The sequence below is a fragment of the Abramis brama genome (assembly GCF_963993115.1).
Source record: "Abramis brama genome assembly, chromosome: 22".
Taxonomy (NCBI): Eukaryota; Metazoa; Chordata; class Actinopteri; order Cypriniformes; family Leuciscidae; genus Abramis; species Abramis brama.
Genome location: NC_139984.1, coordinates 26274436 through 26290883, shown reverse-complemented (window position 1 = coordinate 26290883; position 16448 = coordinate 26274436). Strand labels below are relative to the sequence as shown.

At 36.4% G+C, this 16448-nt stretch overlaps 1 protein-coding gene across 1 annotated transcript; it reads right to left on the bottom strand.

Annotated features, from left to right (window-relative positions):
• Positions 1-3968: 3968 nt before the first annotated feature.
• On the bottom strand, positions 3969-15197 carry tspan31 (tetraspanin 31). The gene is made up of 6 exons (XM_084099391.1): positions 14979-15197; positions 11215-11382; positions 11003-11083; positions 10758-10898; positions 8467-8577; positions 3969-5698 (listed from the first exon to the last, which is right to left on the bottom strand). The coding sequence occupies exons 1-6, from the start codon at positions 15039-15041 to the stop codon at positions 5624-5626; spliced, it is 639 nt and encodes a 212-aa protein (XP_083955517.1). The 5' UTR covers positions 15042-15197; the 3' UTR covers positions 3969-5623.
• Positions 15198-16448: the final 1251 nt, after the last annotated feature.

Here is a 16448-nt window from a genome sequence, read left to right as displayed (position 1 = left end):
TGAAGCTTAGAGAGTTTAGAAAGTGCACAGGTTGGCTTGTTGCTCCAAACACTGTCCCAGGACCGTCCTCTCCAAACAGGTCATGCTGACCAATCGGAGTGTCCGGCACACACTCAATGCTGGTCACAGAGAGAGAGCCGAGCAGGTCCGTCTTCATTTGTACTAACAACATGCATCTAGTGCGTTCCATTATTTATGCTGCTATTGACCCGCTTGCCTCCCCCGTTCTGATGGGAGAGATTACTCTTCTTGTTTATCCGACTGGATCTGCACGAGGAATCACGATCAGCTCCATCATCTGTCCGGATCAAACTCAGCCAACAAACATTGCAGAAAACAACACCAGGTCAGGACGCAGAGATGTTTCCCATTATAACACTCAATATGTTGCAATTCTACATTTAGGCCCTTGCTTCTCAAACATCTCATAGACCGTTTGCTATATCGGTCTCTTGACAGGTGCTCAGACTGGTTTGTGCATATGGACACTCATGGAAAGGAGGGAGAACTGGCACGTGTCCCAACCTGGAGCCTGAGTGTGCTGACAGGATAGGGGTTCGCTTTGCTGAGCATGACCTAAGTCCTGTTGACCGGAAACTCAAGGAAACCAGACACCTTACAGTGCACATTTTACCAACATAAGCACCCAGCAGCACAGAAAGACAAAAACAATAAGCAGTTACATTAGACATTTTGCATATAATTCGAACACAAAACTTGTCCAACATTTAATGCACCGTTCTTCCATTATAAATCCAGCTGATGTGCTTATGGTTTCAGCTGTGAAGCGCTCAATCGATTATTGATGCGCTGAAGCTCATCAGTGCAAATGAGGTGATAACTTGCAAATGATAAGATTCAAAGATTGAACAAGTACAGGAACGCTTTGCATTGATGAGACTGCAGACATTTATTTGACCTTTATATCTTTCCCCACCAGCGTTTTTGAAAACGTATGTGAAACTTTTACATATTAGACCAGGCTTTGCTTTTTTGATCATATAACTGTGACCCTGGATCACAAAACCAGTCACAAGTCGCACGGGTATATTTGTGGCAATAGCCAATAATACATTGTTTGGGTCAAAATTATCAATTTTTCTTTTATGCCAAAAATCATTAGGATATTAAGTAAAGATCATATTCCATGGAGATATTTTGTAAATTTCCTACCGTAAATATATAAAATATTTATTTTTGTGAGTGAATGCAGCACAATCGTGAACATATATTTTCACAATGTTTTGATTTTTTGCTCCCTCAGATTCCAGATTTTCAAATAGTTGTATCTCGGCCAAATATTGTCCTATCCTAGCAAACCATACGTCAATGGAAAGCTTATTCATTCAGCTTTTAGTTTTTTTTATGATGTATAATTATCAATTTCAAAAAGTGACTCATGTGACTGGTTTTGTGGTCCAGGGTCACATATAGGGTTTGTTGCTTTTGCTTTATGTTCCAGTGGGCACCACACGAGGGCAGTGTATTTTGAGATACAAATATAAACCGCCTTATAATGACTTCACCCATGATATAAAATCACAGAGCATGGGCACGATATAAATCAGCAGACACACAGCAGGGAGTTTGTTGTTGATGCTGAGAGTTGAAGTGGAGTATTACACAAAGAAATCGTTTGTCTCTGAGAGACATTGCAACAAGAAAACACCTTTACAGCAAACTAACAGTGTTTTCTCTCTCACTAGGGGAACATTTTGTAAGATAACCACATGCAATATTTTTCAGACCCTGTATGAATCATTTTACACACTCATCCTACACAAGTTGCATAATCTATATATAATAGCTTAGTGTAAGTTGTTTGCAAGAAGATAAGCAGCTTAACACTGAAAACAAAGGAAGGAAGTGAGGGGGAAAAAAAGTATTTTTTTGCAATAACAGATTATTAGTTGTGGAAATAAAATGCTGTAACACTAATGCATATAAACTCGATATGAACTGTAAACACCTGTTGTTGTTTTTTGTGTGATTTCCAACTAAAGTAAATGCTTTGATATTCTAATCCAGTGGTTGTCAACTGTTCGGGGGAGACGAAGCTAAACACAAATAATAAAATGTCACAATGCACATTAATCTTGTACAGTTCAAATAAATGCAAAATAAAACCAGCATATCAACTTTTAAAATGGAGAAGAAACACTTCCCATATTTTTTTGCTGTTGACATCAAAGGCTGTGTGTCCCATCAAACTCAAATTCACTTTGTAGAAGTAGGACAAAAACAAAAAATACTTACATTTCAGCCTTTAAACCATTATTAAAGAAAATCGATGAGACAAAGCGAATGTATAACGCAGCTTCGCTTTAAAGAAATGCGACTTTGAAAGTATAATATAAACACTATAAGATAAATATAGTCATAATTCATCAACAGTAGATCATAATAATTCGCTTATTCATTGAGTGCAAACTGCTCTGAAACTGTAAGTTTGTCGAATGCACAACAGCGCTGGTTTTTACTTTGAAACATGCAGTGCTAACCATTAAATGGCCTTTTGAAGTTCAATAATCACATTAAGCTTTATCACGATTTCTGTTTTTCTGTCTCTAAATTTAAGATCTCTTGAATTCATAATTAAGACATTTCTTATACCACTTAAGATATTTCAGATTTTAAAGGCACACTATGCAGTTTCCGTATTTCTCAAACAGTGACCCCTAGAGTCGCTGTGGAGTACTTGAATTTAACGTTACTGTCGTAAATACCACTCATGCAGAGTCGTCTCTGCACTCTTCCGATCGCGCTTTCTTCGTTTTCTTCACCGACTCTGCCATGATTCACGTCTGAAATGCGTGCTAGTGTCTTCCATAGAGGCTGCTTCATATGTTGTTGATTTATGTGACGTTGTGCCGTAAAGCAAGTCGTGATTCTCACGAGATTTGTCAGGGCGCCACCTCTCAAACTTGCATTGGTTTTGCCAGCGGCATCCCGCTTTGCTATCGGGATGATTCGCCCTACTACAAGTTCGTTTACCATCGAAATGATTTTGAAGCCGTTATATTAAGGTACAAATCTTGCATAGTGTGCCTTTAAGGGGCAATTTTTAGAATTCAGAAATCTGTTTTATATTAGCATAACAACTAATATTGTTAAGTAAAGAGAACTGCAGCCAGCAACTTATTGCTCATGCTCGCACTCAAAATGTACAAGAGACTGAATGTGATTCAATGCCCTAATATACTCACCGCAAATTTATTTTTCGTTATTCGCTCACAAGTAAAAGAATTTGAAAATACCTTTGTAGCAATATACGCCATCCACACTGCTGAGAGCGAAGTTTAGATGAATATGTAACTATGTTCTGCACGCGTTTCTCTCAACTACAACAAAAGCGATATCAGTGAGAAAATAGCAGTTAAATGATCTTAGCGATGTGGATGTTTGCACCAGCTCTGCAATTCACAGGCATCATGTCGACGGATGAGGTAATTAAAATTACAGTTATAGTAGTTTGGTTATACTGTAAAGTATATTTGAGACTATAGATAGACTATGTAGATCTGGCTATGTGAGCCTATAGTTTAAATTAATATCTTTTCTTTGCATGACACACATGACGATACAGAATAGCTCTTTCGGCATTATCCTGAACATTGTATAAGCATTCGTTTCATATATCATAGAACGGAAAAGAGCCTCTCGGGAGCGTAAACTTCACATCCTTTGGATTTTCTTCACATAAAAATCAGGTAAGTCTTGTTTTGTTACAAGCTGTTCACACATCGGCAACTAAGAGGTGATTAATACATGAAAATGATTACATATAGGCCATTTAAATTTGATACAACTGAATTTAAGACGTTTATAGGGCCTTAAATGGCCCTGAAATACAGGTTTGGTATTATGTTGGTCAATGTAAAATCTTGGGTTTGGAAGCAAAACCAGTTGAGAAACACAACTCATGATGAATGCATGAAGAAGAAGAAAAAAAAAGAATTGCACAGGTATTGATCTTAGAATATTTAATTGGAAAAGTCAGTTTCAAAAATACAAGGCAAATCCAGGGAAAAGGGTGCTTACAGCTCACTGAGTCGGGTACTGTGGCCTCACAATGGCAATAAATAACTATTATAGCACAGACATTGATTTCACCTCTTCAAAATTTATCAGTGAATCACTCATAATACCATAAGACCAAGTGAAGCAGAACACATTTGAGCTGTACTGAGTGATGGTTCAGTGTTCCCATTTTCTCGATCATGCGGGGTGGAAACCAAAGTGGTTAAGACTGAGTATTAGCCAATATGTTCCTCTATTAATATGAGTAAGCAAATTAACACAGAACATATTGGACATATGGAATCTACATATGCACGTGCGCATAAGCTATTACAAATGATCTATCTACAACAATAACAATGCTCAACATTGCAAAAAAAACAAATTAAATGGCAACTTAACACTTTTAGCACAAAACAAGAAAAAATTAGAAACGCAACAAAAACCGAGAGAGAGAGAGAGAGAGAGAGAGAGAGAGATTTGGCAAAACACAAAATAGGAAGGACTTGAATTGAAATGGCACATTATTCAGTGCTAAAATTATGGACCTAGTGCGGTTAGTACCCAAAAAAAAAAAATAGCTGAAAAGAAGCGATATATGATTGCAAATAAATGGCACGTCAAGATTATTTCAACACAAACATCCACAATAACAATGCATACGATTTTAAAACATTATATCCTTGAGTAATACTAAGCTTCAAAGAAAATGGAGAACTTAAAAAGTCCAGTGAGAACAGCGAGACCCGGTTGAGGCGGTAGGGTCTCTGTGTTTTAAATAAGGATGGAAAAGAAGCGGTAAATCGGTGAACGTCGACCCTGTCACTGTAAAGACTATGTACAACAGGAAGGCTGCAGTCCGTCGGCAGGGTAAATCCTCCTATTCACATGGCTCAGTTACACAAGTTTTTTTATTTTTTTATTTTAAATATTCACGTTCTACGTCTAATTCCTAAACTAACACCCCATAGGCTGGACAGGTCACCTCATTGAGACGGATTCCATAAAGCATTGCACAAAACACCGGTGTTCATCAGGTCTGCACTCATTCAAGGCAGACCTGGATGCTGTTTTCCTGGGAGATACGCGACCGAATTTCACCCTGACTGATACTAAACATTAATATAGTTTATGTGGGATAACTTTCTTAAACTATTTCAGCACTACATACCTGGTTATGTGTCCATAAGTGAGCTGACCATGTCACAGGAAACTATTCTGAGGCTATGAACATCGATGGCTTTTACATTGCAGATTTTCGGTTTGCATACACAGGACAGGAAGAGCTTCTCACATCAAGGATGGGGGGGGAGTGCCAGAACGAGCATCCTATCATACATGACCCCTCCTCCTGCTGGTTTAAATTAGCCCTCTGCAGACCTTGTGTGGAAAATGGGTCAGATTTATCATCAAAATGGATGTGTTTGTATGTGGAGTGTGGTGCGTTAGCTCGTGTGATCTGAACGCGGTGTCGGGGATCTGCGGCTGTGTTCTGTGTATAATGCTTGAAATGTCTCTTGGTGCGCTCCACTCTACCTGTGCAAAAGGGAACTGGAATAGCTGGACTACACTAAACGTAGTTTAGGACAGACGGTCTGAGAGACTATAAGAAAGCACTGGGGTTCGCTCTCGGGTCCTTTTGGTTCCTGTAGCGCATGGCCAGCCAAACTCCTAAGATCTGAGAAAAAAAGGGGGACAAAATATTATACATACAGTACTAGAGTATAATATGTAGCTATAATGAGAAAAAGTCAATGTGATAAAATGATTTTATCATTACAGGCAAATTAACACTAATGCATGACTGGAAGTGACTTATATATATCAGAAATATTATAAAAGAGATCAATGTTCAATGTTCAATAAATATATATATTCAGTAACATTACAGTGAGGAAAATAAGTATTTGAACACCCTGCTATTTTGCAAGTTCTCCCACTTAGAAATCATGGAGGGGTCTGAAATTGTCATCATAGGTGCATGTCCACTGTGAGAGACATAATCTAAAAAAAAAAATCCAGAAATCACAATGTATGATTTTTTAACTATTTATTTGTATGATACAGCTGCAAATAAGTATTTGAACACCTGAGAAAATCAATGTTAATATTTGGTACAGTAGCCTTTGTTTGCAATTACAGAGGTCAAACGTTTCCTGTAGTTTTTCACCAGGTTTGCACACACTGCAGGAGGGATTTTGGCCCACTCCTCCACACAGATCTTCTCTAGATCAGTCAGGTTTCTGGGCTGTCGCTGAGAAACACGGAGTTTGAGCTCCCTCCAAAGATTCTCTATTGGGTTTAGGTCTGGAGACTGGCTAGGCCACACCAGAACCTTGATATGCTTCTTACAGAGCCACTCCTTGGTTATCCTGGCTGTTCTTCGGGTCATTGTCATGTTGGAAGACCCAGCCTCGACCCATCTTCAATGCTCTAACTGAGGGAAGGAGGTTGTTCCCCAAAATCTCGCAATACATGGCCCCGGTGATCCTCTCCTTAATACAGTGCAGTCGCCCTGTCCCATGTGCAGAAAAACACCCCCAAAGCATGATGCTACCACCCCCATGCTTCACAGTAGGGATGGTGTTCTTGGGATGGTACTCATCATTCTTCTTCCTCCAAACACGTTTAGTGGAATTATGACCAAAAAGTTATATTTTGGTCTCATCTGACCACATGACTTTCTCCCATGACTCCTCTGGATCATCCAAATGGTCATTGGCAAACTTAAGACGGGCCTTGACATGTGCTGGTTTAAGCAGGGGAACCTTCCGTGCCATGCATGATTTCAAACCATGACGTCTTAGTGTATTACCAACAGTAACCTTGGAAACGGTGGTCCCAGCTCTTTTCAGGTCATTGACCAGCTCCTCCCGTGTAGTTCTGGGCTGATTTCTCACCTTTCTTAGGATCATTGAGACCCCACGAGGTGAGATCTTGCATGGAGCCCCAGTCCGAGGGAGATTGACAGTCATGTTTAGCTTCTTCCATTTTCTAATGATTGCTCCAACAGTGGACCTTTTTTCACCAAGCTGCTTGGCAATTTCCCCGTAGCCCTTTCCAGCCTTGTGGAGGTGTACAATTTTGTCTCTAGTGTCTTTGGACAGCTCTTTGGTCTTGGCCATGGTAGTAGTTGGATTCTTACTGATTGTATGGGGTGGACAGGTGTCTTTATGCAGCTAACGACCTCAAACAGGTGCATCTAATTTAGGATAATAAATGGAGTGGAGGTGGACATTTTAAAGGCAGACTAACAGGTCTTTGAGGGTCAGAATTCTAGCTGATAGACAGGTGTTCAAATACTTATTTGCAGCTGTATCATACAAATAAATAGTAAAAAAAAATCATATATTGTGATTTCTGGATTTTTTTTTTTTAGATTATGTCTCTCACAGTGGACATGCACCTACGATGACAATTTCAGACCCCTCCATGATTTCCAAGTGGGAGAACTTGCAAAATAGCAGGGTGTTCAAATACTTATTTTCCTCACTGTATATATATTCTAACATTATTTAAATATATGTCTGTGTGTGTGTGTGTGTATGTGTATGAAGAGTTCAGATGCAAAAGCCTCTAAGTGCCATCTGAAATTTTCTTCTAGAATGATCATTTTTATCAAGCTCGTATATTTAAGTTCAGTAAATTCACTTTAATGGCAATGAAAATTACCTATTAATTGCCATTTATGTGAAATTACTGAACTTAAATATACAAGCTTGATAAAAATGATCATTCAAGAACAAAATTTCAGATGGCACTTAGAGGCTTTTGCATCTGAACTCTTCATATATATATATATATATATATATATATATATATATATATATATATATATATATATATATATATATATATATATATACATACACACACACAGTATCTATACACACATACATACACACTGTGTATGTTTGTGTTAGTATTGTTAACTAAAACTTTAAAAAATTCGTTATTAGAAATAAAGAAACAATTTTGTTAATTGTTTGTTATAAAAAATAAATATAAAGATAAAAATAATGTTTAATAATATTTTAGTAAAAATAAAGCTGAAATAAAATAAAACAAATATTAGATGAATAGCATTAACTTAAACGAAACCTTGGCAACTTACTGAAATAAAATAAAGTTGAGATACAATTAAATTACAAGAAAAAAAAAAAAATGACAAACTGAAATAAAAATAGAAAATAAACTAAAATGAAGAATGAAGGATGAGCTTTAGAATTTAGATGTGTAATTGATACTTTTTATGTACAGTATTTTACCCTTCTAATGAAGATGTAGTTTGTAAACTTATTTTTTGTAGGATGCCACTTTCTTAATTACAACTTACTTATGATCAATAACTATTTATTTCAAGCTTTATTCTCTAACTAACATGCCCAGACCTCGGAAAGATCTGGCATTCACATGCGGTCCACACAGCATGTGATCTGAACTAACCTCTGTGAAGCTGAAAAAGAGGCCGACTCCTCCCAGAATCTTCAGAGCTTCTGATGAATGTTGGAGCATCTTTTCACCGCAGGTGAGGCAGGATTTCTTTCCTACACATGGCTGCGGGAAAAGAAAGCAGGGTGTTATTCTCTCATTTTTCACATTTGTTTAACTCAGCATCCATCATCCAGGCTACAGGTCATCATCACATATAAATGGTCCATTCACTGTTCATCTTAGAGCAAAAAAAAACAAAACAGTAGTTGGACCCTTTACCTGTTGGGTCAGACCATTTCTTCCTGTCTAAAGGCCCGGGTTCACTTCATTTTCCGCATTCTGCTCTGTCTTGCGCACGGTCGTGTCCACACAGTTTACTCAACCACGGATGAGCGCGGATGCACAAGTTCTACACGTATGCGAAGTACAATTGCTTTTTTATACTCTACCAGACGTCAGAGTCGTGTAAGGATGGATAGAAGTAAAGTAGCAGATCCTTCACAAGTTTAGAACAAGAACCAAAAGGATTATGGAGGATAAGGTTGTGTTTACTGTTTTGTATCACTCTTTGTAGCGCACTCTTTTTCGGCTACTGCACAGTACATCACAATGATGAAAATGATGTCACGTGGACCGTCGCAGTATGCAGAAACCCAAAGTATACTTTGGGCTTAAGTGACAGTTCTTCGCTAGAATAATGGTGCGTTCAAGTCCTCATGGGAAGTTCATATTTACGAGGTGGGAAGTCGTGTTTATGACGCACGCGTTCAAGTAATTTCCGTCGGAGTAAGATGGCGGTGTACACTTAAAGGGATAGTTCGCCTAAAATGAAGAAGAAGATATTTTGAAAAATGTCGGTAACCAGACAGTTGATGGACCCCATTGACTTCCATAGTATTTTTTTTTTCCTACTATGGAAGTCAATGGGGTCCATCAACTGTCTGGTTACCGACATTTTTCAAAATATCTTCTTTTGTGTTCAGTAGAAAAAAGAAATTCATACAGGTTTGAAACAACTTGAGGGTGAGTAAATGATGACAGAATTTTCATTTTTGGGCGAACTATCCCTTTAATTAACTACACAAAAATACTTTTCATGTTTTTAATTAATTTATGAAGCCTGTAAACTTTATCGTTAGCATATTTTGTTGTTATATTACAATGCTCTCATATTTTATGCAGTTAACTCTTGCTTACTTCGTTGTAAATAGAAAAGCCTGACAATATCAACGCTAAATACCTTTAAGGTTAGTTCACCCAAAAATGATCCCATTTACTGACCCGCAAGCCATCCTAGGTGTATATGACTTTCTTAATAAAGGCCTTCTGAAGTGAAGCGTTTTTGTAAGAAAAATATAAATTTTTAAATCTTTATGAAACTAAAATAACTAGCTTCCGGCAGATGGCCTACTCAAATAGACTTACGCAAAAAGAGTAACCTCTGACATGATGCATGGATGAATGCAGAAGCGCAGAGGATAGAGCAAAACAATACACCGGTCACGAGTTAGAAGTATAAAACGAGATTTTTTTAAGATTAATATCAGAGGATTTTAATATATGCTTGACTTTGTTGCCCAGCCCTATTTGTTTGAACGGCGTCAAAGCTTACGCTACTCCTACGTTATACATTGCATCAGAAGTTACTCTTTTAGCGCAAGTCGACTAGCGTAGGTAGGCCGTCTGCAGGAAGCTAGTTATTTTAGTTTATAAAACTTTAACATATTTTGCTAACAAAAACGCATTGTTTCGCATCAGAGGGCCTTTATTAACCCCTTGGAGCCGTATGGATTACTTTTATGATGGATGGATGCACTTTTTTGGATTTCAAAATCAGGAGAATCATTCACTACCATTATAAAGCTTGGAAGAGCAAGGATTTTTTTTTATATAACTCTAATTGTGTTTGTCTGAAAGTAGAAAGTCATATCCACCTAGGAAGACTTGAGGGTGAGTAAATCATGGGATGATTTTCATTTTTGGGTGATCTATCTCTTGAAGTATTGTGGTATTCCGCCATGTTTCTCACTGACCCGCCCTCAACTCGTAAACATCGGTGCTTAAAGAAAATCCTGAGCTTCCCACTCGTATTAACGACATTGTGATGGCGTTCATGTGCATTCAACTCATAAATACAATCTTTCTGACATGACTTGAACGCACCATAAGATCAGACAACATTTTTTTTGTGACTCATGCTCATCGCATCTCCCTTTTCTCAAAATCCTGTCCTCTCTCAACTTTATCTATCCAATAAGGTGGTAGAAAGCCAAAAAAGGAGAAGACAAAGAAGGTATTCTTACAGATTCACAGAGGTTTAAGTCAGACACAAAATCTGTCTGGTGAAGCGTGTTGTTGAACAGGCCACAGCAGTCCAGTTTTTTCTCAAGACTTATCCTTGTATCGTTACTCATAATTCTCCAGGACGAGTTCAGCAGCTTCTCCTGTTTTGGTAATGGGACACAACAAAAACCAGGAATCATTCTCAGTTTCTCAACAAACAATTGTGCAACAACAACAAGTGTGCTTTAAAATGAATTAGGCCTACCTGCTGACCCTGGTTCATGGCCAGGCAAGAACAGGAAACTCCAAACTGGAAGAGGAAGACGATGAAGAGAATGACCATGTACTGTAAAAAGCATTTGTGGTCAAGGACTTAACATTCGGACGGGAGAACTATTAAAATATTTACAATTCTAACACCATTTTTATGGGCACAGAACTACAAAAAGCACACAGTACAAGGTTACTAAAGGATACAAAGAAAAGCATGACTTGGTGATGGTGGACGGCTCCAATGAGCCCCACAATGGAGATCAGTAGCAGAAAGAAGCCCACGGCAATCACGCCGCCAATGATGTGGATGCTGGAGACGATGCCAAAGCCTTTGCCCCATGCTGCCACGACAATCAACAGAAGACCCACCAGCTGAGGATGAAACAAGAGACCAATCAGAAACATGTCACAACAGCACAAACCATTTATAATATGTCGGAAATAACACTATATCGCGCTTAAAGTTAACATGAAATGGCATTCACAACCCATTTTACTTCCATAATGTGACATTTTGATTTTTGATTTTATCCATAAAAAAATTAAATTAAACAAAATAAAATTAAACAAAACCAAATAAAATACAATAAAAATAGTACACTGGCAAAACATATAAAACAAAGTGTTTTACAATTAACTTTCATTTTAATTCAGTTAATTTATACATTTTTTATTTAACTTACAATTGTAAGTTAAAGGTGCATTGTGTAATATTTAGGAGGATCTGTAGACAGAAATGCAATACTATGAAAACATAACTAACTCAGCTGGATAGAAGTAAAGTAGCGGATCGAAAGTAGTAGATAACGAGTAAAACACTGACACAATGAGAAACAGGTAACAATAATATTTGCAATAACATATCGTTTTACTGAATAATAAAGTAAACATCATTTCTTAATTTATCTTTGTAAAGAAACCTCATTGCTGAACTGGCTACTCTCAGCGGTCTCAGACGACGACATAATCTCCTGTCGGCCACCGTAACTTCTGTTGGTTGCAGTTCGTAACCTCACCACTAGATGCCGCTAAAAATCACACACTGCGCCTTTAAAAGGTTAACCTAGTTCATTAAAAATAATAAATAAAACCAGACCAAACAAAAAGTATAACCAAATAAAAAAATAAAAAAAAAAAATAAAAATAGTACACTGGCAAGACATCTAATAAAATAAATTAACTTGTTGCTTGCAAAAATTATTTGTCAAGACCTGATGGCAACTTATGAATGGTAATCAATGGGGAAAAAAATGCTTTTTGTCCACAGATAATGTAGTTATGAATACCGCCATATTAAAGTGTTAACCGAATGCTAGCTGGGCGTGGTCTCCATATGACAGGTAGTTGGAGAGGAGGATTAAAAAAAATAAGACGACAAATGTAATGTCTCTGTAATGCTCCGATAATGCATTCACAATCAGACCAGTAAATAAGGTCAGAGTTGATTTCAGGTTGACTTTAAGTGATGTCTACAGTTTTGTATGCCTCAGGATGACTACTTTATATGGTGTTTCAATTCATTACAACTACTGTGACAGCAACATGAAACAAGTCAAATGTTGTTACGCTTCTAAAGTAAGCATTTCTACTTCACTTCATTTCTACAAGCTAAACTGCGACTAGTGTCAATCTACAGTTCAAGGGTTTGTCTGGAATCTATAAAACCCAAAGCAAAGGGCAGCAGGATCAAGATTGCAGGTCCAGAGAGCAACATATTTACCAAACAGCAGCTCATGGGCAGCATATCACGGGCCAAACCCAATGCTGAACAATGTACACAGTGTACACACACAGTCCCTCCTTAAATGCCAGCATGAGGGGTACGATTATGACATTATGGAGAGCATTGTGAACCAAAACCAAGTCAAATACACCACAAAATGGTCAGAGTGATGGCTTCTGTGCAAACTGCATATTTAATGAATGATTTTACTTAATTGTAAAGTGATTTAAACAGAAGGGTTTTCAAACCGGGGTCCACAATGGTATTCTAGGGATCCTGTGGAAAACTTAAGAATAAAATTGTAAAAAAAAAAAATGAAAATAAGATTAAACAAATAAATAAATTATTAATTTAAATAAGTAAATATTAATAAATGCATTAAGTAAAATCTAACAGTACAGTACTATGAGTCGAGAAAATGTAAATGTAACAATGGAAATTATATTCTAAATATTTTCCAAATAATAATACACATGCATAATATACATTTGTAACAGTATAAATTGGGTCTGCTAGGGAATACTACGGGGTCCATGGGAAAAACTTTGAGATCAAATGTAAAAAATAAAATAAATAAATAAATAAAAATAAGATTAAACAAAATAAATAAATTAGTAAAAAAAAAAAAAATTAAATAGTCAAAGAATAGTCATAGAAATTAAATAGTCAGAATAATATTTTACATGTTTATAATATTAATTTTCACAGTATAAATTATGTCTGCTAGGGAATACTAGAGGGTCTATAGAAAAAAATAGAGATCATATAATGTAAAAAAAATTGAATTAATAAATAAATAAAAATAAGATTAAACAAAATAAATTAGTAAAACAAACTAAAATAAATTTAAAGGAAATGTAAATAATTTAACAGCACAGCACTATAGTGAGTAGAAATAAATGTAATAATGTAACATAATAGACATGAATTAGTCAAAATAATATTTTGCATGTTTATAATATAAATTTTTCATACTATAAATTGGGTCTGCTAGGAAAAATATATCAAAACGTAAAACAACAAATTAATCAAAAAATATATATAAAATAAATTAGTGAAACAAACAAACAAAAAATGTAAAGATAGAGAGAAATGTAAATGATCTAACAGTACAGTACTATAGTGAATAGAATTTTTTTATAATGTAACAATAATATTTGTTATAAATAATATTTTACACATATTTTTACAAAAAAAAAAAAAAAAACTCCACAGTATAAATTGGTTCTTTATACATGAAAATATATAGCTGTCTTTTAAAATTTAGAATGGGGGTCCCTAGCTCAAATATGATCATATTTGAGGCTCTGTGACATCTAAAAGACTAAAAACCCTTGACGTACAGTACACTTAAACCAAAAGCAGTGTTACCTGTGGAGTAACCTGAGGTTAAGTGTCTTTACCTTAAAAGGTTTTAACCTGTGGGTTACTAGCACAGATCTTGAACCACTACACCACCCAAAGTCATTTAGCACTTCTCATTTACAGCTCTGACTGAATGCAAAGTCCTCCATTTTTGGCTGAGTGTGAGTGTGACTGTGCCACTGTGATCTTAACCCAGTATTGTCATCACATGTGAGTCAGAGGCATTATAGATACGTGATCGGTGACTCAGTACTGTGTGTATCATATTAAGCAAGCATGAACATTAAATCAACATAATCTGAAATGGCATTTGAGTTTTGACAGATACATGCATGAAGCTGCCAGACCAAAGTCTTTCAGAGCTATCAGGCTAATCAGTCGTGAAATAGACATAAATACACAAATATTTTATATAACTCAAAAATACACTGTATCCATAGTAAACAAAACGAGTTAATGAAAAACAGATTACACAAACAAACATAGGGACGATTATGCAACACTGCATGGCGAAACATCATTAAGGAGATCCTACAAAAAACCAAACTACAAAAACAATCTTAATATTAACACATAAAACCGATGTTTTCTTTCACTAATAACAGCAAAACAAGATTTTATTTAACTAATAAGTTACAGCCTATGCCGAAAAGTAACGTTAGCTAGCTGATTCATCTAACGTTACTGTTATAGCAATAAATAAAATACCTCACCAACGACCAAACAATAATAGAGACCAAGAGAGTAAATAATAAGGAAAAAAGTCCAGAACACGCCTTATATCCAGTTTAAATGTAGAACTAAATGTTAAGTATTTTTTCCAGGATTAGCCGTTGCTAACAGGCTAGCTGAGCTATATATTCATGTACGTGCGACTCACCATATAAACTACATTTAGCGAACAGAGGGCGTTTTTCGAGCACGTAAATCCTCCGCAAACCATGGTGAATCTTCAGGCATTTACCGGTGAGATGAAATGATGTGCAGCTGATGTTGTTTTCGCTGATGTGAGTATGCTATAAACTGCTCTTCTTCTCTTGTGGTGAGCATTAGCGATGTCCGATTCGTGAACGAATCGTTCATTTCAGTCGAATCAATTAAACTGGTTCACAACACCGACTGAACTGAATCATTCAGTCAGCAACTGAATGAATCTTTTTTAATGCCAATGTAAATTATTTTTTTGGTTATAATAAATAACTATGTTTCATGAGATGAATCACGGCTGCAACAAACTGAACTAAGACACATGAATTCACAATAGATAGCCTTGTTAATGAACCTCAAATGAAACGTTAAAAAAACATAAACGTTTTTGGCATACAAATTTGGGTCATGAAATAAATGAATCACTGAATCGTTTTTAATCGATTCTTTGAAATCACCTTTCAAAAGAACCGATTCGCGGAAATCGGTTCCCATGATCACCTGGGCTGAGCTAGCCGGTGACGTCAACCGGAGCCGCAGACCCTCTAGCGGCAGAACTTTCACTCATGTGCTTTGTTTGTAGGAATGTCCAAAGCATACAATTTAAACATACTTTTTATTTAAATAAAACCTGCTATATTAAGATTTTTACAAACAACAGCCAGAGTATAAAAAACAACAACCTCAAAATCTTTTTAAATCAAGGAAGTGCCTAAAATGTAATTGTCATTTATATCAATGTTTTATATCACACAATTAAGCTATTAAATAAATTATTAATTAAATTATTATTTTCTAATATTTTAAGCACGAAACTATCATCCCACTAAATTATCATTAAATCTCGCGATAGCAAATACCACGCGCATGTTTTCATACTGTAGTTCCAAGTTAATTAGCCTAGAGCGGCCAACATACTCAATTAAAGACATTTAATTGAAAACCTTAAGCATATTAAGAAGAGACATGATCAGGGACGATTTTGTAGTACATTTGCTCACCTGTCTGCAAACATGCGTGCTTCATGAAAGGCAAGTATTTTCTAATACACAAAGCTATCATTTTCATGTTCAACGTGAATTTGTTTAATAACGCTTCTGAATATTACTGTTTCTGATGTATAATAAGAAGGCGCTGATTTATTAATGATTCTAGTAAATACTGAACCTTGTGGACTGATATTTAAACCAGCGCTGAAGCGTCACGTGTGTGCTGCCTGAGCTTCATTGGCTGAGCAGAGTAGCAACAAACAACGTCACTCTTCGCCCCGCCCTCTATCGTCACGTGCTTGTGAGACACAGGATGCTGCATTGAGGACTGATGATAAAGATGGGCCCTTTCTACATCAGACACTATGAAGGCCTGAACTAGACACTACGACATTTTTGTTTATGTATGTATTCTCATCTCGTGCAACAAATTC

What these genes read in the sequence shown, in the direction of transcription:
- tspan31 (XM_084099391.1), bottom strand. Translation starts at nt 15,041, where the DNA reads ATGGTTTGCGGAGGATTTACGTGCTCGAAAAACGCCCTCTGTTCGCTA. An exon ending in CCATGAACCAGGGTCAGCAG is followed by an intron (nt 10,899 to 11,002) that starts GTAGGCCTAATT and finishes TTACCAAAACAG; the next exon opens with GAGAAGCTGCTGAACTCGTC. An exon ending in ACTTAAACCTCTGTGAATCT is followed by an intron (nt 8,578 to 10,757) that starts GTAAGAATACCT and finishes CTTTTCCCGCAG; the next exon opens with CCATGTGTAGGAAAGAAATC.